At 43.2% G+C, this 24578-nt stretch overlaps 2 protein-coding genes and 1 long non-coding RNA gene across 4 annotated transcripts in view; 1 reads left to right on the top strand and 2 right to left on the bottom strand.

The window, feature by feature from the left end:
* Positions 1-10275, bottom strand: part of Ston1 (stonin 1) — a 38753-nt gene extending 28478 nt beyond the window's left edge. For both annotated transcript variants that reach the window (XM_048352961.1, XM_048352963.1), the window contains exon 1: positions 10204-10275. The gene's annotated coding sequence lies outside the window, so the exon portion shown is untranslated. The remainder of the gene's footprint in view (positions 1-10203) is intronic.
* Positions 1614-18329, top strand: LOC125356462. Its single transcript, XR_007211898.1, has 4 exons — positions 1614-2661; positions 10978-10983; positions 17507-17520; positions 18319-18329. It is a non-coding gene; the product is annotated as an uncharacterized LOC125356462 (long non-coding RNA).
* Positions 18330-18518: 189 nt separating this feature from the next.
* Ppp1r21 (protein phosphatase 1 regulatory subunit 21) overlaps positions 18519-24578 on the bottom strand; it is a 58978-nt gene continuing 52918 nt past the window's right edge. The window contains exons 20-22 of the mRNA XM_048352960.1: positions 22984-23082; positions 21845-21973; positions 18519-19229 (exon numbers count right to left, since the gene is read on the bottom strand). Of these exons, the coding sequence (XP_048208917.1) occupies positions 19200-19229; positions 21845-21973; positions 22984-23082 (258 nt within the window). The 3' untranslated portion in view covers positions 18519-19199. The remainder of the gene's footprint in view (positions 19230-21844; positions 21974-22983; positions 23083-24578) is intronic.

Here is a 24578-nt window from a genome sequence, read left to right on the forward strand (position 1 = left end):
TGGGGTATCGAACCCAGGGCTTCATGTATATGAGGCAAGCACTCTTGCCACTAGGCCATATTCCCAGCCCTAAAAGAAGTTTTTTGTCTTGCAGACCTGGTGTCTAGTGTCACCCATTAACAGTCATATATCAAGGAGATCATACCCCTTTGTTTTCTGTGTTCTAGGCTTGTATTGCTCAACATTATTTGTTCAAGTTCTGACCATTTCCCTGCTAACACCAATATTTTATCATTTCTAATCGCTATGTAGTATTCCATTGTGTATAGGTACCACATTTTTTGGATCCATTCATCTGTAGAGGGGCCTCTGGGTTGTTTCCATATTTTGGCTATTGTGAATTGTGCAGCGATAAACATGGATGCATGCACTGATTATTATTAACATCATTACTATTATCATCATCCTTATATTATCTTTAAGTAATTGTGCAAAGGGGTTTCAATTCAACTTACCAATTAATGATTTTTAAAGCCTAAAAAATAAGGAAGAGAAATTGATTTTTTTTTGACACAGTAACATCTCCAAAGTACACAGAACTGCGACATCACCCTCGCTCTTCTTTATGGTGACTTAGTGGCCCCAGACAGTGCTACCAGTTATGAGATAGGGGAGCCTCAAACGGAGCAGCTGCTCAATAGTGCATGTGTGTGGTGGTTGGACGCATGATCAAATAAATATCAAAAGGCTACAGAGGTGAAGAAGCAGGCGACAAAGTCGTTAGGATCCAGGATGCACAAAGAAATCCAAGAAAGGCAACAGCAGACACAAGACAAACAGAAAAATTCTGAGAGGGGAGGGGAGGAGAGTTACCAGACTGGAAACAGGAAAGCATAGGCAGGGTAGCAACTAGCAAAGGAGATAGCCTGTCTCAGTAGGGGAGCTGTTGTCAGTCTCCCAGCAGACGGATTTGTACACAGTCCATAGTGCTGGGTGAGAATCTGCTCAGACAAGCAGGCTGTAATCATTAAAAGTCAGCCAGGGTTGGCACACGTGGACGTACATGTGTGAGCAGTTAGGGAGCATCTGGCAGGAGTGGGGAATGTGTGGGTGAGGAAGAGGCAGATCCCAACAAGCAGGGGGCTGTTTGAAGCTGGCTAAGCCCATCACGTGCGGTAACAGGGCCACTCTCCACTAAGAGTTTTACAATCAAAGATGACTGATAAAAGAGGATGATGTCAGAGGCTGAAAATAATTTGTTTTGTTTCCTTTATTATGTTCTCATGCTGAGAATCAAACCCAGGGCCTTGATCATACTAGGCAAGCAATCTACCACTGAGCTAGACCTGCAGCCCAATTTCTTTTCTCATTGGAGGAAAATGTTGATCTATGCAAGTCAGAGACTTGGAGGACCCTCACATTATTCTCTTATTCCCAGCAAAGCCTGATCATTTTTTAGAGTACCCTTAATAATTTGGACAATCAGAAGCACCTCACCACCAAGTCTATACTTAGAATGACCGTGACTGCACACCTTCCCATAGGAGCCATGACTAGCAGAGGCACCGGGATTTTCACAGAACTTATAAGGGTCTACATTAAGCCACAAATGAGGAACAGACCTGGAGCTGCACTAAGGGTGGTTTTCGGGTGTGAATTTGTGAGATTAAAATATTTCTCTGTGACTGCACTGATGCCAAGGCAAAGCCAAGGCAAACAAGGTTGGTTGGTAGCATTGATTCCCATCTTCAAAACCTCTCCAAATTAGCCCTGAATATGAGTTACCATGAGCAAAAAAAACCAAGTTCAAAAGGATGAAGAGAGGCCAACGTGTCAGACCCGTCTCTGAATTTCTGGGTCATAACTGTTTTAAATTAGTATTCCCAATACTGTTTCCATGAAACGCTTGGCTTCATTCTGCAACGGAAAAGCTATTTTTGTGCTCTGGGCACACATATTTATATGGAGATATATCCATAATTCCAATTAAATCTTGTTTCTGTGATGCTCTTTTTCTCTACTGAAAAAGGCATCACTCTCATCACTATTATTTCTGATAAGAGTCTTACAAAGTTCAGGCTCTGAGTCAAGTACAGATGCTGCAGGACTCCGACAAATGACAGTTGTCATTCACTTTAGACCTTGTGAAATTCTCGAGGAAACTTTCAGTTTTTCCTCCTATTAGGGCTCAATCTTCTTGGATTCCATGACTCACCTGCCCTGCAATGGCTGAGGGCTTTCGTGATCCCTCCTGGGAAAATTGAAGCCCGGCAGTGTCTCTAGCTGATATGCATGCTTAACATACTTCCTCTGAAGCTGAACATTTACAATATTGACTTTGTAGGGAACCCTGGGGCCTAGCTGGGAGACCAGGAAAGAGTTAAGAGTTTGGAAGGCTGCCTCCTTGGTACTCAGAGGGCTGAGAACTGGACACTGGAAAGGTCAAGCAGTCAAGGCAAGACAAGTGTGTAAGTTACTACCCTAACTTTGTTTAAATTAGAGCTGTCTGAACCCTAAAAGCTTAAGGCCTTGGAAATATAATGAATGTTTATGTTATGGTTACATGTTTATTGTTCGCCTCTGTTCCCTAATGAAAAGGGAGTCAATTATCACTACATATACAAGCTATACCTCCTGTTAATGGTTGTAACCACAAGATAGATTGAAACCCTATTTTCTGCATGTACCTGTAGTCACCTCCCCTGTACTGAACTAAATAATGTAAGCTTATTAACAGGAGCTCGGGGTTGAGAAGCAGTGAGCCCTGAAACCCCTGGCTCCCTCCTCTCTCCCTTTCTCTCTGTCTTTTCTCATTTCTTCAGCTCCAGGTTGCAGGTAGTAACAGATTTTAATAATAAAATGGTTTCATTTCCTTAAAAAGTTAAATACAGACTAGGTGATGTGGCCCATGCCTATAATCTTAGTTATCTCAAGAAGCTGAGATCTGATGATCGTTTTTGGAAAGCAGCCCCAGCAGGAAAGTGCCTGAGACTCTTTTCTTCAGCCAGTAGTGGAGCTGTGGCTTAGGTGGTAGAGTGCCAGCCTTGAGCAAAAAGAGCTAAAAGACAGCACGCAGGTCCTGAGTTCAAGCCCCATACCAGCATACACATACATATACACAAAATAGAATAAATGCATCAACAAGACAAAGAGATATTTTTAGTCAAGTGGAACAAGGTCCTTAATAACATCAGTTATTCTGTGGAAAGATCCAGCAGGATGAGCTAATGGCTGGACAAAAGCCTTAAGAAAACTTATCCAGGAGAAACCTAAACTGATTACCTACAAGATGGAGGAAGGCAGTAGGAAGCATAGCTATGGCCTTTCCCCTACCAGAGTCCCTGAAGAACAATCCTGCCTTGAAATAATCAAAATAGGGGAGGATAAATAGAGGAAGGAGAGTAAAGTTTGTGAACATTAACATATGCTAATCACTTGGCCTGTGTTAATTCCTATCTTCTCACTTAGTGTCAAAACAACCTACTAACATAGACTTTGTTACATGGAGAAGAAAACAGTCTAGGAGATGTTAAATAACTTGTCCAAGGCCACATACCTAGCTAGTGGCAAAGTTTGCATTAAAACCCTGGTCTGAGCCAGGTGCTGATGGCTCACTCTTATAATCCTGCTCACTCTTAATAATTCTAACTATTCAGGAGACTGACATCTGAGGATAATGTTTCAAAGCCAACTGGGGCAGGAAAGTCCATGAGATTCTTATCTCTAATGAACCACCAGAACACTGGAAGTGGTGCTGTGGCTCAAAGTGGTAGAGGGCTATCCTTGAGCAAAAACACTCAGGGACAGTACTCAGGCCCTGAGTTCAAGCCCCACAACTGACAAAAAAATGCTGGTCTGCTTGACTCCAACATTTATTTCTTTTCCATTACTGGCTTCTGTGAGCACCAGCGAAGGCCTGAGACTAGTTCTTGATTTGTTGTCTGAAGATTAAGAACAGGGTTTATTAGACAGTATGAGAAAGATATCTTTATGGATTGCCTTAAATATTACAAGCAGGCTCTGCAGATATTGATCAACATTCCCAGAAATGGGGTCAGCCCCAAGTAAAGAATCGATGGTCCCCAGTCACCTTCCCTGAAGTGAGAAACACAGTGAGCATGTGCAGCTTTCAGGTCATCTCTGCACACATCCTGGGAGCAGCAGCCTTTCCACATGGCACCACCTCTGACACACTGCCCTGGGAACCACATATTTCACTTCCGGGAGCTACTGTTCATGGATTTACCTACTTGGATCCTACTTTACATACACAGAGTAAAACTTTACAATGAGCACTCAAACATCTCAGTTACACTGACAAGCTTATGAGGGAACTAAGGGAAAAGACAGAAGGAAACACAGAACCAAAAAAAGATGGAAGGTGCACATTTTCAAATTATATTGCAACTGAGTATGAAATCTTCATAAGGAATCTCAATAAAAGCTGTGCATCGACAGGGAGTTGGGTAGGGAAAGAACAAAAAGAGGGTGATTCTGACTGAAATATAAAAAGGCACATCTGATATATCATAGTGAAGCCCCTTCATACAATTAATAAAAAGAATGACAGAAAAGTGAAATAGGCTTTGTTAGGAGGGTGGGCACCAGTGAGAATGGGGGTGGGGGCTAATGAAGAGGAAACGTGGGGATGTTTGCACATAGGAAAAGGGAACAATGAAACCTGTTGGGAGTGTTTCAGAATAGGGGAGTTGGTAAGGAAGAGTGATAGAGGGGTACAGGTGATAGGGCACATTGTCTAAAAATGTTACAATAAAACTCCCTTATACAGTTGATGTATGCTACTATGAATAAATAACTGTAAAAGAGGGGCTTTCTCAGTGGATAGCTGCTGAAATGAGTAATCTAGAGTTCATAATATGGATAAATCTACATTAAAAGCATAGTTACTATAGTGAGTTGGGTTGACACCATAATGAGTCCTTGTAGCTGAGCATAATAGTCCAAATCTGTAATCTCAGCACTTAGGAGGCTGTGAAAGGATGATTGAAAGTTCAACACCAGCCTGAGTTACATCAAGGGAGCCTGTTTCAAAAAAAAGCAGCTCACAACTCCCTTCCTAATTCATTCAAACACTTCAAAACATTTAAACACAACTCAAATGAAGATATAATAGAAACCCGCAGGTGCCTGCCTAGAACACGGAAGCCCAGTGAGCAAGACCAATGAGTGGCAGCTGCAGCCACTGGGCTCCAGGGGAAATCCAGCAGAGAGAGGCCAGAATGGCAAGGTGGTGTTTTAAAGGCAGTGAGGAGAGTACAGGTGATGCTGTGGACATCTGCCCAAAGCTGGAGGTGATGAAAGTCTGGAGGACCATTGTTTACCAATCCAAGGATGCAACAAACAATATTGCCATTTGCATGGGCAAAGAGGAAGAGAGGAGAGCCTTACACAAGACTAGAAAGCCAGCTTAGCAGCACATGCAGAGACTAAAAGGCTAGTGTGAAGTGGACCCAGAGAGCATCAGCAGAGGAGTGAGTGGGAAATTACTCCATGAGGGTGTGCTAACAGTCTGAGGGCCACTGGATTGCCATAGAAAGCAACTCCCATGGAACACATAAAACAGTAAAAATAAGTCATCATGAAAAGTTTAAAAAAAAAGTTCACCAATAATTGTGGTAGGGATCGCCTGTAATTCCAGCTACTTGGGAGGTGGAGACAGGATTCTGAGTTTGAGGCCCATCCTGGTAAGTTATTGAGATCCTGTCTCAAACAAGCACCACCAACAAGGGCATGGCTCAAGTTCAGAGTGCTTGCCTAGCAGGCACAAAGTCCTTAGTTCTATTCCAAGTACTGCAGAATAAATGAGTGGATAAATGAATGGATAAATGAGTGAATAAAGGCCACAACATTCTATACATATGCTCAAAGTAGGCTCCTAAGTTGGCTCTGAGCTTCCATTTGGCCAAATGAGAAAAGTAACACAGTTAATATAGATTCATAACACCCATAAAACATGAGACAATAATATTCTTAACACTCAGACCAGAAAGGTTTTCATATGACTAAAGAAGCACAAGATCAGGCTGGGAATATGGCCTAGTGGCAAGAGTGCTTGCCTTGTATACATAAAGCCCAGGGTTCGATTCCCCAGCACCACATATATAGAAAATGGCCAGAAGTGGCGCTGTGGCTCAAGTGGCAGAGTGCTAGCCTTGAGCAAAAAGAAGCCAGGGACAGTGCTCAGGCCCTGAGTCCAAGCCCCAGGACTGGCAAAAAAAAAAAAAAGAAAAGACTCCTCCTTGAGGAATGGAAGCATAAAAGCCTCCTTCTTAAGGTATCTGTTTGACCAGGTGTTTAAGAAAAACCCATGTTTGATAGATGCCAGCTGCAAGACAGATAAGGTGACCTAGAGGGCCTGGATGCCCACGGGAAACATGGCATTCAGGGTATATGTATTTCTTCCCATCTTATCCTCGGGATCACTCTGAATATCATCATCTCCTCTAAATCAGACAAGTTTTCCAATACATGTGATCACCCATAGAGCCAACACCCCCACCAAAAAAGAAAAAGTTTATTATTTTGCTCTCATGATAATAAGTATTAAGAATCCTTTTCTCTTACTCCATAGTATTAAATCCATGACCAATCCTGACATCCCATTAGTATACAGTTAAAGGATGTCTGGCCACTTCCTGCCCTCCTCAGTCTTTCCACCCAGCATACTCACCTGATGGCCCATACTGACTTGGCTCTGAGGAAATAATAGGCCTGACCTGCTTTTTGAATTTGCCTTATACTGAGACTGCTCCAGAATTCCCTGGGGTTCCTGGAACTCCAGTTTGGCAAAGAGCATCTATGAATACTTCTCCTGGTCAGAGCTGGTTTCCAAAGAAACATGAGCTCTTCAAGGTCTAGGAAAATTTCTTGCAGACTTCCAAAGAGAGGTGACTGTGGGAGACCAGAGGGATAGGACATAGAGGCATTTTATAGGTAATCACAATATTAATGTTTTGCTTGCTTTGAAACAAGGTTGTAGCCCACGCTGGATAAGAACTTGATCCTCATCAGTGCTACAATTACAGGCATGCTTGAACACACTCAGCAAATAATAGCTCTTCTTAAAGCATAAATATCTCTCCTTCCCTTTTCTATCTACTTTTATTCTTTTCAATAATAATAATAATAAAATATTAACAACAATAATAAATCATGTGCAGGACCCCTTTGGCATTCATGATGACCCCCAGCATCCATACATTGAGATCCATACATTGTAGCCACTGCCCTGATTCACAGATGAGTTCAGCACTTAATAGCTGTGTGGCCTTAGGCAAGTTGTTCCTCTAATCCTAGCCTCTGAATTACTATAGAGAAAATAATAATAGTTATTTACCTCAAAGCATTTTTTTTTTTTTTTTTTGGCCAGTCCTGGGGCTTGGACTCAGGGCCTGAGCACTGTCCCTGGCTTCTTTTTGCTCAAGGCTAGCACTCTGCCACTTGAGCCACAGCGCCACTTCTGGCCATTTTCTGTATATGTGGTACTGGGGAATCGAACCCAGGGCCTCATGTATATGAGGTAGGCACTCTTGCCACTAGGCCATATCCCCAGCCCTCAAAGCATTTTTTTTTTTTTTTTTTTTTTTTTTTTGGCCAGTCCTGCGACTTGGACTCAGGGCCTGAGCACTGTCCCTGGCTTCTTCCCGCTCAAGGCTAGCACTCTGCCACTTGAGCCACAGCGCCGCTTCTGGCCGTTTTCTGTATATGTGGTGCTGGGGAATCGAACCTAGGGCCTCGTGTATCTGAGGCAGGCACTCTTGCCACTAGGCTATATCCCCAGCCCCTCAAAGCATTTTTTAAATGAAATACCGTACATAAGTCAATGTGAGCTATTACTATTGCCAAGTTAGGAATACAAGCAAGACAAAGAAAATCAAAAGCATCTGTAATCCCATCATCTATTTCCATGTATAGACCAATCCAATATTTTGGATGCTTTCTAACAGATAACTTGCTTTCTAAATTCTAAGCAGGCCAATGTAATTCAATATTCTCATATAACATGTTGGTTCTTAGCGTACTTTACTCCTACCCTCTGCCCTCTCTGTAGGTGCCATACTTCATGACTATGAATTTCTAACTCACCTGACATGGCCAGATGATGGCTGACTTTAGAAATGGAACCTCCACCCTATCATCCAGACTACTTGTTCCTTAGGTCACGGACCCCTTGTGGCATTCATGGTGGCCCCCAGCATCCAAATCAGCCTATCCTGAGACTCTTGGGTAAACTTTGGCGATTGAGGCCTGGCAAACCACCCATGGTTAGCAAGATTCCTCTCAGAAAGGGTGCAAAAGCTAAACAGGACGGAAAGGCAGTTTTTCCCCAAGCAGTGGTAAAGCTGAATTCCAGGGCACTAAATACACCATTAAAAATTCTCCAGAACAGGAAGGGACTGAAGATTCTTATCAGAGTGCATTGCTTTTCTAAGTTGCAAGGCCAACCAAGTTCAAAACTAGAAGGTTTTCCTTTTGAAAGGAGTTCATACCACTTTGTTACCAATGATGCTTTGAAACCACAGTAAAACCTTACTGATCCCTATTAATGCAGAGCTGTCAAACACAAGTGAATTACATCCTTTTAAAAATAAGCTCTTGTATTTCCAGCAAAATTCACTTCATCACTTTGGCCTGTTTGAATAGGTTGCACACACCCCATTCTACTTACTACATGTTCATCTCAACCATTTGTATATGCCTATTCCAGGAATGGCTAAAATTCTTGAGAACTGTGTCCTGCTACAAACATAAGTTCAACATTTCTGCGATCCTGCTCACCCAGTTCACAAGAGCAAAGCCTTTTTTCCAGGTCATGTGGAAATAAATCCTGCTCTGGCCTCTCCCTGTCATTTTGACTCAAGTTCTCAATAGCAACCTGGATTAATCCCTAAAATAATCCTCCAGATTCCAGACTTGATTTTTCTGGTCCCAGGCGAGAATTTGCAGGCTTTCTCTAAAGCACCAGAGAACCAAGGCCTGTCATGGAAACATTGGTTCAACCATAATAAGACCTGACATTAAAACCACACAAATGAACTAAACATTTCATCCACCCAATCAAGACTTTAGTTTAAGCCGCAGCCTCATATTAAAATAAGTGAGGCCGTTTGTTCTTTATGGTCCTGCTCATTTTAGCCTCTTCCACTGCCCAGTTTGCACAACAACTCTGATTAATGCAAGAGAAAGTAGGGAAGGGAGTGAGGAATAAGATGGACAGGGAGGGGGAGACCTGCACTCAGGGCGGGGCAGGCAAGGCTAGGAATGCCGAAAGCAACAGCCTAGTGTGCGCTTGGAAGAGACTGCCATAGCTCGTTTGTGGTAATCTAGAAAGAAGCTATGCCCAGCTTCTTTATGCCACCAAAACAGTTGAGGGTGAACTGAAGTCTTCACTTTTCAAAGGCCAAGTTGTGTACAGTATTTTCTAGCAAGCATTCTAATTCTCTTTTCTTTAAATAAACCCCCCCCCCGTTCTCAGAATTAAAAAGAACTACTCTTACTATCGTTGTTATAAGGAAGCATAGGACAAGAGGGAAAGAAAGAAAAAGAGGGGTGGGGAGGGGACTGGAGAGGAGAGGACAGGACAGGACGAAGAGATGTCAGTTTTCTCCGCATCCACAAGGTCCCAACGCCAGGTCCCAGCTCATGGCATTCCTGCTGGAAATGTTTGGCCAAGTGTCCCTGTCTGCAGCTGTGCCCCACCCCCCACCCCGTGGCCTGGCTCTTAGTCTTGGAGAGCAGGAGGGGGACACAAGGCTGGAGACGAAGTTGGGGACACTCATCTCCCTCTGGGGAAGCGGGTAGGTGTAGAAGAGAGCAGTGGAGAACTAGGAGGGCCCAGAGAGAAAGTGAGGACCCGGACCCCCCTCCCACCCTCCATCCCCCCAGGGATGGCTGCAGGACAGGGGCCGGGCCGGCCTGGGGTGCACGCGGGGCCCACCGCCCCCGGAACCGAGTCCTTTCTCCGCTGTGGGAGTTTTTTTTTTTTTTCCTGTAGAGTCAGGACCTGGGGCGCAGCAGCAGCCCCGGGCTGAGGGTGAGGAGGGGAACCCCCGTCCTCCCGAATCTTCGCTGCCTCTGGAGCAGCGACGCGCCCAGGGGATGCCTGAGTCCAGGGGTCCGCTCCCCCTGCCCCTCCCTTAAAGTCTCAGCAAACTGGGGGAAGGGGGCTCCACCCCACCCTGGAGAGGGGGCATCCCAAGCCTCCCCGGGAGGCTGTGCTGGGGTGGGGGGCAAGTCACTCACGCGCAGCGCGCCTGGGGCTCCGACTCCGGCCGCCGCCGTCCACTGAGGAGGAGGGCGGGAGGAGGGCAGAAGGAGGGGAGGGAGGAGGCGCTGCGGGGCGGGGCGGCCTCCGCGCCGGGGACTCCGGCGGTTCCCGCCCCGCAGCTCTGCGGGGACCCATCTTCCCGTCTCGCGCCCCTTCCTTCCCGCCCTGGGTCCCCCAAACTCTCTCCGGCGTGCGCGGCCCCCACTCGCTGCCCGCGTTCCCCGTCGGTCCCCTGGCCGCGCTCCACCCCTGCATTAGGGCGTGCAGGACGGGCCGGCGGGGCCAGCCGTGCCCTGGACGGCGAGGGCCAAGCTGGACGGGGCCGGACGTGAAGTTTCCACAGGGAGGAAACTCCTCTGGGGAGGAGGGGGCGGCGATAGCTGCGAACCCCCACACCGTAGCAGGCTGGCCGGTCACCAGGGAAGCCTCCTCCTCCTCAGGTGGGGCAGGGGAGGTTCCCGCCCCGCCCTTCCCCCACCCCCCCCTCCCCCCAATCTCTGGAGATTGGAAGTGAGTTGGCCTAGAGGGAAGAGAAGGGGCAGGCAGTCCAGGCCTGGAGGTCGTTGTGGGGAATTGGCGATCCCGGAGGGTTAGGATAGGAAGGAGAACCCGGACATGAGACGGGGAATCCATTCAAGTTTTTAAGCAAAAGAATGTATTGATAGCAGTGGTAACGCAGTCACGGTTGTAGTCCCGGAGCCCAGTACGCAGTGGGCACGCAATGAGCACTCTGTGCCGCAGCTGGCAAGATTGGTGTCCCAGCCTGGGGTTAGGGGTTCTGGTGGGCCTGTCGCCCATGTACTCAGGTGCTGTGCTGGACCGGTGGGAGCCACATGGGGAAAGTTGAAACACTTTCCCGGTGTTTGCACCGCCCTGGGATGCTCTTTCAAATACTTAATGTTTCAGGCTTGTATCATTGTTTTTCATTGGAGAGCTTGGAAACACAAAGAGATTCAAGTGCTCCATTTCCCCAGCCAGGCTATGAGGAAGGAAACTGACACTCCGAGAGGCATACGAGTGCCTGGGGATTGTTGAAGATGCTCTTTTCTCAGGTAAGACTGAGTGAGACGTTTGCTAGACTCCATCTCCAAAATAAGCGGCAAAAATCAAGGCTGCAGACTTGGCACAGTGGTATAATGACTGCCTAACAAGTATCAGGCCTTGGGTTCAAGGTAGAGAGCAAGTGAAAGGCTAGACCCAACTTTTCAGATGCATCTACCTCTGGTAAGGAGCTAGGCAAAGTGGAAAGCAAGAAGGTCCTGACACACCCCTATGTCCTGTCTTCCCCACCCCCAAATTGAACCTTGTGTCCTATGAGCCTACTCTTCACTGTGTGCTTTCCAAGACCAGCCCATCTCAGAAAATGCCACCCCTAACAGCCGAGTGAGTGTGCGGCTACCGGAAATCATGCACTTGAAAAACAGTCATTACCACTGCACTTTATTAAATAGAGTGTGCCTTTGAATTTTTGTCATCTTTGAAATAAGCAGTATGGCCTTGATTAGTGGGTAGCCCACCTAGTGCAAGAATTCTCTTCTGGAAACTTCTGACACTTCGTAAAGCACACAAGCCCATAATCTTCTAAAGAAGTAACTATAATTGATTGGAAAGTATCTTATCTTTTGCAAAAGTGACCATCCCTTCCATGTGACTCAGCCTTGCTCCAAAGACGGCCACTTCTGTGAATGCTGATTTGTTTCTTGAAACTCCAGCACCTGTTTCTGAAGGATCCTTCCATGCAATGTCCTTCTGTAATCAAAACCTGGTGGTAACAGTGGTGCCTGCCCTCCATGGCGAGGCTGCACAGCCATTCACTGCCACCAGTGTCCTCAGGTTCATTTCCTGTTCTTCTGCTCTACTGAAAGCAGACCCTTAGCTATGGCATTCTCCTGATCATTCACAAGATTCACTCTCCTGACAGCTTAACAAGAGGTCCTTAAAGTGTCTATGGATAGGACCTGTGAGACTAACTTGGAATTCCTTAAAACTCAAGTCAGCTGAAGCTGTCAGGATCAATTACTATAATGTCAAGAGGACAGACTGCTTGGTCCTAAATGATTGATGAGAACATTCTTCTCTAAAACTTTCCAGTGTCTTTATATCACAACATTCCAAAATATAGTAAGGGGGTTTTTGGAAAACCATATTTAAGCCAGTACCAGTGGCTTACACCTATAATCCTAGCTACTGAGGAGGCTGAGATCTGAGAACTATCTTTCCAAGCCAAGTGGGGCAGAAAAATCTGTGAGACACTTATCTCCAATTAACTGCAAAAAGCTGAAAGTAGAGCTAATGTCACAAGTGATAGGGTGCCACCCTTGAGCAAAAAAGCTAAAGACAGTGCCCAGACCCTGAGTTAAAGCTCTGATACTGGCACACACACACACACACAATTATATATATATATATTATATAAACTATATATGTAATAAAAAATACATTTATATATTGCATACATGTATGTATAAATATATGCATACACATGTATAGATGTGCACATATGTACATACACATGCACACATATACACATGTATGTGTATACATACATTAAATATATATATATATACATGTATGTATGTGTATATATGTGTGTGAAGCACATCCAACAACAGTTAAGATGAAATGGTGCAAATTCCATTTTAAATGCATCATGCATTCTGATCTGAATTGCTCCTGTTAGAAGTCTTTTACAAGAGGAAATTCCAGCCTGGTACCTGTGGCTCATGCCTGTAATCTTAGCTACTCAGGAGCTACTGCAATCTAAGGATTGCAGTTCAAAGCCAGCCTAGGCAGGAAAGTCCATGAGACTCTTATCTCCAATTAAGTACCAGAAAACTGGAAGTGATGCTGGGGATCAAAGTGGTAGAGCCGTAGCTTTGAGATGAAGAGCTCAGGGACAGTGCCCAGGCTTCACAATGGACCCCCCCCCCAAAAAAAAAGAGGAAATCCTAATATATTTTGGGTGGGAATTTTGTGAGATCAATAGAAAGCCCACATCTTCACTGAGAATGCCAAATGGGTGATCACTTAATCAGTTCAGAATGGCCAAGAGTTCCACGTTCTTTATCATGAACATGGGACACTTTGGGGTATGGCTTGAGCTATACCAGCCATGGCTGTAGTTGAACCCTAAGCCAGATGCAGATCTCTAAGAGATATCCAGTTAGCCTTTACAGAACACGGACTATGTACAATTTGATACCTTTTGCCAGGCGCTGAGGAACTGAGTCCATTGTGGCTTTTGTTTCACACCGTCTGTAGCTGCTTTGGGAGATGACATATGTGAAAATAACTATATGAGACTTGCCGTTTCAACACAAACGGAAATCCTAGCACTTGGGAGGCTGAGGAAGGAGGATCTGTTTTTTGTTTGTTTGTTTTGTTTTCTGCAAGTCCTGGGGCTTGAGCTCAGGGCCTGAGCCACGGTCCCTGGCCTTTTGCTCAAGGCTAGCACTCTATCACTTCCACTTGAGTCACAATGCCACTTCTGGCTTTTTCTATATATGTGGTACTAAAGAATCGAACCCAGGACTTCATGCATGCTAAACAAGCACTCTACCACTATGCCATACTCCCAGACAAAGGGAGGATCTTGAGTTGGAGGCCAACCATGACTATGTAGTGAGAGCTTGTCTCCAAAAAGAGAGGAAAGGAGGGGCAGGAAGGAGAGGGGGGTAGGAGAAAGGAAAAGGGGGAAAGGAAGGGAAAGAAAAAGATAGGAAAGCCAAAGTGAGAATAATTTTCAGTTTCTTAGCAGGATGTAAGTGACATTTTGTTCTTAACTGAATTGTACTGATTCTATTCTTAGGCCTAAAAGATGCCCACTCCTACTCCCCCAACTGGGTCATTCCATGATTCCATGGTACTTACAAAAGTGGGGTTGAGTTCCAGGAGAATTAGAGGCTCTGACAAAATAAACAGAAGTTTATTTTACTCCTCAGTTCTAAGTGAGCAAAGATGAAGGCTGTAATTTTTGAAGCTGCTCTGTCTGCAAACAGCCTGGAGTCAGTTCTAATCCTCCCCTCTCAAAAACTTGCTCTAATGCTCTCTAGCCTTTTATTTCTACAATTTCCAAGGACTCTAATGAGTTTTCCCACTCGTGTGTTCTGCCTGCCTTCCTAATTTGGAACTAATTACTAAACTGCTTAAAAATTTAAGACAAAGAGCATCCACTTACTAACTTTCCATTTATCACTATGGTATCTGAGGACATGGCTCTGAGCCGAGAACAGAACTTCCTCTTCCAACACAGAACACACCATTCCTTGCCAGTGTGGCTCACGGATGTTTTCATACTCATCAGAGGCCAACTATGTTGTTATCTTATGTTAAAGTTATGGAGGAGCTTGAAGTCTTTTCCTAAAGACCTAGGAGCCACTTGCAGAGTTAATGCTGCATATAACCATAAATTGCACATCTTTCTGACTGGGGAGTCAAATGGAGGGAGTCTTTGTTTCTAACTCACTTGGCAGCTTTCTTAATTGGTTCCTCACTTAAGTTCTCACCCCACCCCTGTCATACTTTTCTTTGCAAATGCTACAGCTGATTTTCATTTTGAATGGATAATGTACTTGAAAGTGGTCATGTTATGTTAACTAAAGTTTCTACCATCTTTCCTAAAGCATGGGAATCCATTTTTATGAGCTTTGAAAAGCGATTGATACTTAGGCTAGGGGGTAGCTCAGTGGTAGAAGGCTGGTCTAGCATGTGCAAAGCCTGGGGGGGAACACCTCAAAAAAAAAAAAAAGCAACAGAGTAGTACTTCATCTAATAGTCTAATGGAGGGCGGTGCCGACAAACCAAATGATACACAAGAACCATGCTGTGCTTGAGGCTCATCTCCACACTTCTGACACATCTTAATATGTGCATCAAATAAGAACATGAAGCAATGGTTATAAGAACTGGGAGCCATTATATGTAAGCAATCTAGAGAGATGTATACTCTTGGTACATTTAAGCATCCAAATATTTTTGACATAATATATATGACGCGGAAACATCATTTTGGTATGGTCAGGAAATCCCACCTCCTCCAGAAAGCAATGCACAGTTTATGACATTTTTCCCCCCTTTTCAGCTTTCACTCTGTGGACTTCAAGCTCAATCTTCGTGAGACTATCAGAGTCTCACATCTCCCCTTAAGACTGAAAATTTCCTCGTTTTTCACTTTCCACAGGCTGCAAGGGGAGAGAGAACTTTTTTGAGAAGGGTGCTGCAAAGGCATGTGGTGAGTTAGGGCAGGCATGGAAGGGTGGCACTGAGAAGCGGAGCCGCCCATGCTGACTGCCCGGAGATCAACACCGATGGTTTGGAGCAGGCCAGATTATTCCAGACTTCACTTTTTATATGTTATTGTCTGTGAAATGGTGTCTCGCTATTTTGCCCAGGTTAGCCTCTAACTCCTGGGCTCAAACAATCCCCTCTTAAGCCTCTCAAGTAGCTGAGACTACAGATATGTACTAACATCTGCCATGAGGCTTCCTAAGGAAGAAGCTGGCCGAATACCCAACTGAATTTGAAAAGAGAATTATATACCTGAGAGCAAATTTAAGAATAAATTAATAATAAGTATGCAGAAAAACACAATAACTAATTGTCAAATATGATAATTAACTTCAGGGAAAACAAAGAGTTGTAAAGGGAAGGAAAAAGAATGGTGCTATATTATATACCCTCAGCTATCACTACTAGTATTTGCTAGTCACAATGAAGTATATATTGAATACCCACCGAGCCAAAATGTTGATGCAACTACTTTATTTTTTTTTTTTTTTTTTTTTTTATTGGCCAGTCCTGGGCCTTGGACTCAGGGCCTGAGCACTGTCCCTGGCTTCTGCCCGCTCAAGGCTAGCACTCTGCCACTTGAGCCACAGCGCCGCTTCTGGCCGTTTTCTGTATATGTGGTGCTGGGGAATCGAACCTAGGGCCTCGTGTATCCGAGGCAGGCACTCTTGCCACTAGGCTATATCCCCAGCCCGATGCAACTACTTTAAAGGGTGTGTGTATTGGAGTCAGATAGGGAGAAAGATAATACAGACAAGAACAGTGTGTTATTTGGCAATAGACACTAAAATAGGAGAGCATGACATAGGGGAAGATTAGGAATTTTTTTTTTGTTTTGCCTAGTTCATGTTTTTCTTGTTGTTGTTACTCATTTGGAGTTTTGTTGGTGTTTTAGACCTGCTTGACTCAAGTCTTACAGGACCAGAAGGAAGGGAGGGGTATCATCATGGCATAAATATGTTAAATTCATTTTGTAGCTGGCAAGAGTTGGGTAACAGTGAGCATGTGTATAAAAAAAAAAGAGTCAAATAAACATTGTACCAGGACCTTTAAATTGGCTTGAGAAGCTAGTTAAAAAGTGACTGGAAGAAGGGGGAGGGCCCTCAACCAAAATGTGCTAAGGGGAAGCTGGATGAAATAATAGAGTTCCTGAGACAGCCAACATAGACTTTCTTCCACAGTCTGGAAGAAAAATGCAAAGCACCTGGATAAACAGAAAAGAAAGAGCCAGGTACCAGTGGTTCATGCCTGTAATCATAGCTACTCAGGAGGCTGAGATCTGAGGATTGTGGTTCAAAGCCAGCCTGGGCAGAAAAGTCCATGAGACTCTCTAATAAACTAACTGACCTCCCCCTCCCTCCCCAAAAAAGCCAGAACTAGAGTTCTGGCTCAAGTAGTTGGGCACTAGCCTTGAGCAGAAGCAGCGCAGGGACAGCACCTAGGCTCAGAGTTCAAGCCCCAGGACCAACACCAAAAAAAAAAAAAAAAAAAGGGAAAGAACAGAAGTAGCAATAACATGAATATTACCAATAACATTTATTAGTAATAACCTTTATATTTACTAAGTGGGAAAATTACAATATTAATTCATTTAATCCTCTTAAAGTTCTATGAAATACTATTAACATCCCCATTTTACAGATAAGGAAATGGAGGCCCAGAAATGCTAAGTAAACTCATTTGTAAGTATAGAGATTCAAACTTGGGGAGTTTTACCTCCAAGTAACATTCTAAGCTTTTATTTGGAAGGTTGGTTTTGTTTTTTGTTTTGTGTACCAGACCTAGGGCATGAACTTGGGGCCTGGGCACTGTCCCTGAGTTTTCTTTTGTTCAAGGTTAGTGCTCTATCACTTGAGCCACAGTACCACTTCCCAATCCAAACTTTTAAAGGATGGGTATGTTCAATTGGTTGGGAAGCTGAGGGGGAGGAGCCAATAGAATGAGAAACTGAAGATGTGAATGTTAAAAATCCAAGGCCTGGACAGGGAGTAGGATGGAAAGCACAGGTAACAGGTTCGCATGGTGCAGAACAGGAACCTCTCTTCTTGTAAAGCAAAGAAAAGCTGTGAGGATGGGTGCATGTACTGTGCACAAGTGCCACAGCAAAGAGGCACTGACTGCTGGAAGGCTGAGATTTTGATTGCAAAGCCCAGGACTGAGGCGGCAAGGCTGGCGAAATGATGAAGCCTTTAATGAAACTTGGAATAGAAACAGATGAAAAATCATCTGGCAGGGGCTAGTCAGCATGCTTGTTTCCCCAGAGTTCAGGAGCCAAGGCCCAGGAGTAATGAGGAAAGTTTGGCTGCAGAACTGTAGGTGCAGTTCAACTGATGGAGATCTGCCAATAAGCAGGGAACTGCAAAAAGGGCTGAAGGAGTGACTTGAAGGGCTACACTGGGACTTAACTAACGCCTAGATCCTTCCATGGCAGGGTCTAAAGACCTTCACTGCCATGAGAGGCACAACAACCAGAGTGTCTCTGTGTGACAGGTAGCCGAAGGTTGCCTGGCCGCTCTGCTGAGCACAGTGGGTGCTGGTGATGGGCTTTCAGAGGAACTAGAAAAAGTATCTCAGGGCTGAGTGGCAATAGCTTCAACAGAACCAAGGGTCACAGAACTATAGGCAGGAAGGGGAGGAAAGGGTTTGAAGAACCCCTTGGCTCATCTGGAACTTGGACATAGAAGCAAAAGGGGCCCACGCAGGCAACTGAGAAAGGTACAGTCTACTTGGAGCCTTGGTAGTGCCGTGCTAGAAGAGATACCCTTAAGGCTAACAGTAGCCATACAGTTCTGAGATTGCCCAAGGGCTTGAAAGCGCTTAGGGTGCTTACTTCAGCATGGTGATTAAGCAGCTCTCAAGGCCTCATAAAAGATTAACTATACAATTACTCCAATTTGAGGAATTAGAAAGATTACATTTGTCTACTGAGATTTGATCATTTTATAAAGCCTACTTTAATAGGTTTTTTATTTCCTTTATCTAGTTGTCAAAAAGAGGCTGAAAGTTTGATGTAAGTACGAATTTATTGACATGAATATCATTAGCTATTATTTGAACACAGAGAGGATACTGAAGAGCTGAAGACAATGATAATAAACCCACAGGATCTAATGTTTGCAAGGCCCACTCCCTCTGAGAGACAGAGAGAAAAGAGAAGATGGGGAGCAGGAGAGAGGGAGGATGGGAGAGGGAGGGAAGGAGAGAAGAGAGGGGAAGAAAGATTTGAACAAATCTTTAAAAAGAATCTGGAGACTGCTTTCAATTATGGTAAGAAGTAATGATGTTTGACAATTTAAGCATTTTATCCAGAAACATATATCTATTCCATAGATACCAAATCGGTTACCATATAATTGAGTTTGAAAATATACAAAATATTCGTTGTTCTTACATACTCAAATTAAAACCTAATTTTAAAAAGTGCACAGTAAAAACAGCATAAGGAAAGCTACGATATCCATGGTATACGTATTGTTTTCCATTTCACTGCCAACACCAAATTCTGTATTTGCCTTACTGCTTGCAGATATATCCGAAGTGTTTCAAAGCCATTCTCAACACTGACTAGTATACTGGGTCCAACAACACTTCGGCCGCCCGATGGCTGCCAGCACTGGACGGAGAGTCTCGGCCCTGTAGCTTCTGCAGCTCTGGAAGGAACAGTCACCAACCAGCTATTTGTAAACTATCGACTCTTGTTCTTTTTAGAATTTCCCTGTGCAAAGAAAAATATTCACAATAAGAACACAACCTTCTGGAAAAATAGTTCACATAGTTTATTAACCAAGCTGCCTGGATTTCACTTTGGTGCATGCAGGCTTCCCAGAGGGGCTCATAATCAATAACCTTGCACGGTTACCTTTCATTCACAATCAAAGCAGTTTGCTGGTTTTAACTGTCCCAGCTCCCCACTTTCATGGACTCTGTCCCTCCTGGGTGCAATAAGTGATTAAAAAGAAAAAAAAAAAGCAGGGGGCTGGGAATGTGAACTAGTGGGAGAGTGCTTGCCTAGCATATATGAAGCCCTGGGTTCGATTCCTCAGCGCCACATACACAAAAAAGCTGGAAGTGGTGCTGTGGCTCAAGTGGTAGAGTGCTAGCCTTGAGCAAAAAGAAGCCAGGGACAGTGCTAGGGCCCTGAGTTCAAGCCCTAGGACTAGCAAAAAAAAAAAAAAGCAAGCTTCTGTTTGGGATTTATCAAAACCTTAAACACTCCTGTGTTTCCAAGACAAGGGAATATGAAGTTTATGAAGCTGAATAAAAAATTGTGTCCTAAATATGATCCTTGTTTAAATAAACATCCTTTAGAGGTCTTAGCCAAATCATTTTCTGTTCTTTCAGTGTATGTACATTTGTTTTTTTGTGACATGGTCTTGCTATGTAGACCAGGCTAGCTTTCAACTCTCAATCTTTCTGCTTCTGACTCCCTACTGCTGGGATTACAGGGGTACAACAGCAGGCCTATTGCAACAATTTTAAATATGAGCTAAGTAGTACCCAACTGACACTATTCTCTGTCAAAAATAAGCTTAGAAAGTGACTGAGGTAGAGTTAGAGGGAAGATATTTTAACTCATTTCTAATTTCTTTAAATATGGAAGTCAGGATTTTCTAATTTTGCATAGCATTTCTTCTTTGTTTTAGAAACAGTTTCTAACTGAATTCCTAAATGAATAGGACTTCTTCTTTCTTCTTGTAAGGGAGTAATGCCTAAGAATAAAAACCAAAAGCAAGATAACAGCAAACAAATGGTTGAGGATGTTTACTTCAAATCCAGTGGAAATAATATTGTCAGTCAGCCATAAGAGGGTGCTGTGTGGTATCAATTGGTAATGGAGGAGAGGAAGAAAAACTGGAATGGCAGAAGAATCAAAGAAAGATTAGCAAGCCAGATCCTGGTGGCTCACACTTGTAAACCTAGCTACACAAGAGGCTGAAATCTGAGAATCACAGTTCAAAGCCATCCCAGGAAGGAAAGTCAGTGAGACTCTTATCTCCAATTAACCACCAGAAAACTGGAAGCGGAGCTGTAGCTCATTGGTAGAGCCTCTAGCCTTGAGCACAAGAGCTTAGGGACAATGCCCAGGCACTGAGTTCAAGTCCTAGATTAGCACTATAAAGTCTAAACTGAAAAGTAGTCTCTTAACTCAAGAGTTTTCTTAATGCAAGGATTTTAAGAAGCACTTAAAAAAAAAAAACCTTAAAGAAAGCTTGAAAATTCCCTAACTTTGAAGTAGCTGTAATTCAATTATAGCTACATCTTGACATAGCACCTATCTTCTGGGCTCAGCCAGTACTAGGGACATAACAGTGAGTTATACTGCCTACTAGAATAGCAAGAAGGCATTATGAGGCAATCTTCAGGAGGACCAGCTTCAGTTGGACCTACTTCAGTTGAGCTGAAGCTCAACTTTACTGAAGCCCAAGTAACTTAGCCCTAATCCACCATGTTAGCTGTTACTGTCATCACAGAGATAGCCCAGATAAGCATCAGAGACCCCTCCTATGTAGCAAGAGGTGAAGGACTATCAGAAGACTACACCAAAAGACACTATTATGCAATGCAGTCTCCAGTGCATTCACCAACCATTTTCTAAGAAGGTTCCAACTGAGCAGACCGCTGCTAATGCTAAAACAGAACTCAGTTTTTTTTCATCTCCACTTCTTTTCCAAGGCATGCAGTGGGAACTCAATAAATACCTGCTGAATCAGTAAGCTATAATAGCAGATCTCAGAGTACAATCTAGAGGTAGAAAATCCTAGATGCTGGTGGTAAAATATTGTCTGAGTCATTGAAATGTGACACACAGGACTGAACCCCTGGCCGCTGAAGCTTACCTTCCTGGCAGGTCATCCAGTTAAGAGAGACATGGTTCGTGGCTATGTATGCCAACCTGACATACTACACAGTAACTATGGACCCTGGCCTGGACAAGCAAAAGCTTTGAGAAATTAAAAGAAAGGAGATCTCTGGAGTTAAAAGAAAGACATTCCTAAATTATGTGGCTATTCACTAAAAGTCACTTTTATACCACATAGACTCTTGTATAGCAAACAGTAGTCCCTCTTCTAAAGCTTTCTGTGAGCCCCCTTCCTCTTACACAAGAATAACAGAAATGCCAAAAAAGCATCAGATGCAGTATTAAAGCCTCAGCTTGTAACTCAGCCAAAGAAACTTAATTCTCCTCTGGACAGAACAAATGGCATTAAGAAAAAATCAATCACAAGCACTTTAAATTTCATAACCTTTGGCTTTCAGAATGCCTAACAATGCAATATCATGTATGGACCATATTAAACACTAAGTATGACCTCATCTCACCTGACTTACCTTACTAGCCATCTTGAGCGTGTCAATCTCTTCTCTCTGTTTGGACAGTGTCTCGTTCATACTGCACAGGTGGTCACTCATCATACTTAACTGATCCTCATAACTCCTCTTGGTAGTTGTCAGCTCATCCTACACAGCAAAGGAAAAGAGAGGAGAAAACTCAAAGCCCTGCCAGGAGCACCCCTCTGAAGCTTTTTAAATGTATCACAATCATTTGGAAGAGCAACTTAGCAAGATGGCCAAGTTGGTCAAATAACATGAAAGCTAATGCACAGGCCTAACAGGGAAACAAAGTTAGAAGTAATGGGAGGGTAAACATTTCAGTCTTCAAAATACGTTCATAATTTCTATGCAAAAGAGTAAGGCATAAAAATCTATGCAAGGCATAAAATCATCAGAAAAACCAGAAGGCTAAACAAGGCTTCCAAATCCCCACCGCTTCCCCACGCCTTACACGAGGTTTCTTCGCATTTGCACCATCCCACAGCTCTTTGGCCTACAGCCTTCTGGGCACGCACCCTGGAAGGCACATTCTTCTTTCCACCCACCTTTCCCGCTCCCGTCAGCCTCTCAAATCTAATCTTGTGCTCCCAACCAATTGGAGAAACTAATCTGAAACAAGAAGGTACTGGGCAGTACTGTATTACTGGGTTTTCCTGTGCCTGCCTGGCACCAATGTTTACAATAACAGGAGCTTCCTGAAAAACAAGGCTAATTTAAAACAGGGCAAGGAAGAAGGAGGAATACATTTGCATCCCCATCTTTTTAAATTTGTGGCAGATATGAAATAGGAAAGAGAAAGAATGGAATAACATGTACAGAACAAGCCTACAGCAAACTGCTATTTATTTATAAGGAAGAAGACAAACAGGGAATTTTAAATAAATACCTATAATTTTTAAAAATGTTAACTGTAAGAGAATTTTTAAATAAAGATCAAGTCAGGAGGGAAAACAAATAAGACAACTACTCTTGGGCTGATATAAGTATTTTTTACTTTAAAATGAGATAGAAATAAAGTGGTTAGAAAAAACAAACAAACAGGTGCCACTATTTTTCTGAAAGGAAAGATTGACTTTGCTTCCTGAGAACTACTCTTGAGAAAACATTACCTGTGCATTATGAACTTATGAACTCACCTGCAGTCTGCTGATGTTCTGACTGGCCATTTTCATCTCCTCTGTCAGTGATTCCTTAGATTTTTCAGCCAAGGCTAGTCTTTTAGAGAGGGCTCGGCACTATAAGTCAGAAAACATTTCACTTCTAGAGGCAGCACTGTCCAAAATCAAGTCTGTTTCAGGGAAAGTTACTAGAATTTGATGCATAGCCAAAAGTTATCCATCCATCTATTCATTCCACCAATATTTCTTGAATTCCTATAGGTACTACATAGGAGAAAGCTGTGGGCCTATCTCATCATTTTAGTAAAGGATAAAAAATCCAGCGGTTCAAGCTCATCAGTGTTTTTCCGTAGTACTAATCTAGTGACCAGTGTTTACAAAACTATAAGAACTTTCTACCTTTACCCAGGATTTATTTGTACTTAAGACAAATGAAAGGGATATGTTCATTTCAAAAGTGATCAGTGTCACTACCAAACTCATTCTATGAAGCCAGCATAACACTCATCCCAAAATTATATAAGGATTCATCAAAGAAATAGAACTACAGACCCATTTCTTTAATGAACATTGATGCAAAACTTCTCAATAAAATGCTGGCAAATTCAACAACCAAAACAAAAAAAAAATCATACACTATAATCAAACAGGATTCACTCCAGGAACACAAAACTGGTTGAATATATGTAAGTCAATTAATGTAATACAACACATCAATAGGAGTGAGCAAGGACAAGAACCACATGATCATCTCAATAAATGGAGGAAAACGCATTTGACAAGATTCAACAACACTTTATGATAAAAGTTCTGGAGAAGCAAGGAATCCATGGAATATTCCTCAATATAATAAAGGCTGTATATGACAAAATGATATCTATGAAAATGAATTCCAAGAAATAAAAACAAGAGGTTTTGTGTTATTTTGCTTCTTTTTTTTTCTTTTGTTGCTGTTTTTTATTTCTGTACCTTTTATTATATGTGTTTATCTATTTAGGAGAGAGTAAGGGAGAGCACAGAAATGGTGGGACAAAGAGCAAACAAATGCAGAAGTGATATTCACTAAATATTAAATTGCAAATGAACTATACACCTTGTGGGAGAGGGGGTCTGAAGGGAAAAAGTGGGAAAAAATGTGAAGACATGACACTGTTCAAAAAGAAATGTACTCGTGGGCTATTCCGGTAGCTTAGTGGTACAGTGCTTACCTAGCAAGCAGAAGCCCTAGGTTTGATTCCTCCGGACCACATACACAGAAAAAGCTAGAAGTGGTGCTGTGGCTCAAGTGGTAGAGTGCTAGTAGCCTTGAGCAAAAAGAAGCTTAGGGACAGTGCTCAGGCCCTGAGTTTAAGCCCCACGACTGGCAAAAAAAAAAAAAAAAAAGAAATGGTCTGATTACCAGACTTATGTAACTATAATCCCTCTGTACATCATCTTTACACTAACAATAAGAAAAGGAAAATAAATGTTTTAAATGGTAAGTTTAAAAAAATCACAAAAATAAAGTATAAACTAAAGCCTTTTCCTTGCAGGAAAAAAGTGATCAGTGGCTTCCAACCATGAGAGTGTGTGTGTGTGTGTGTGTGTGTGTGTGTGTGTGTGTCACTTGAGCC

The sequence above is a fragment of the Perognathus longimembris genome, chromosome 8 (assembly GCF_023159225.1).
Source record: "Perognathus longimembris pacificus isolate PPM17 chromosome 8, ASM2315922v1, whole genome shotgun sequence".
Taxonomy (NCBI): Eukaryota; Metazoa; Chordata; class Mammalia; order Rodentia; family Heteromyidae; genus Perognathus; species Perognathus longimembris.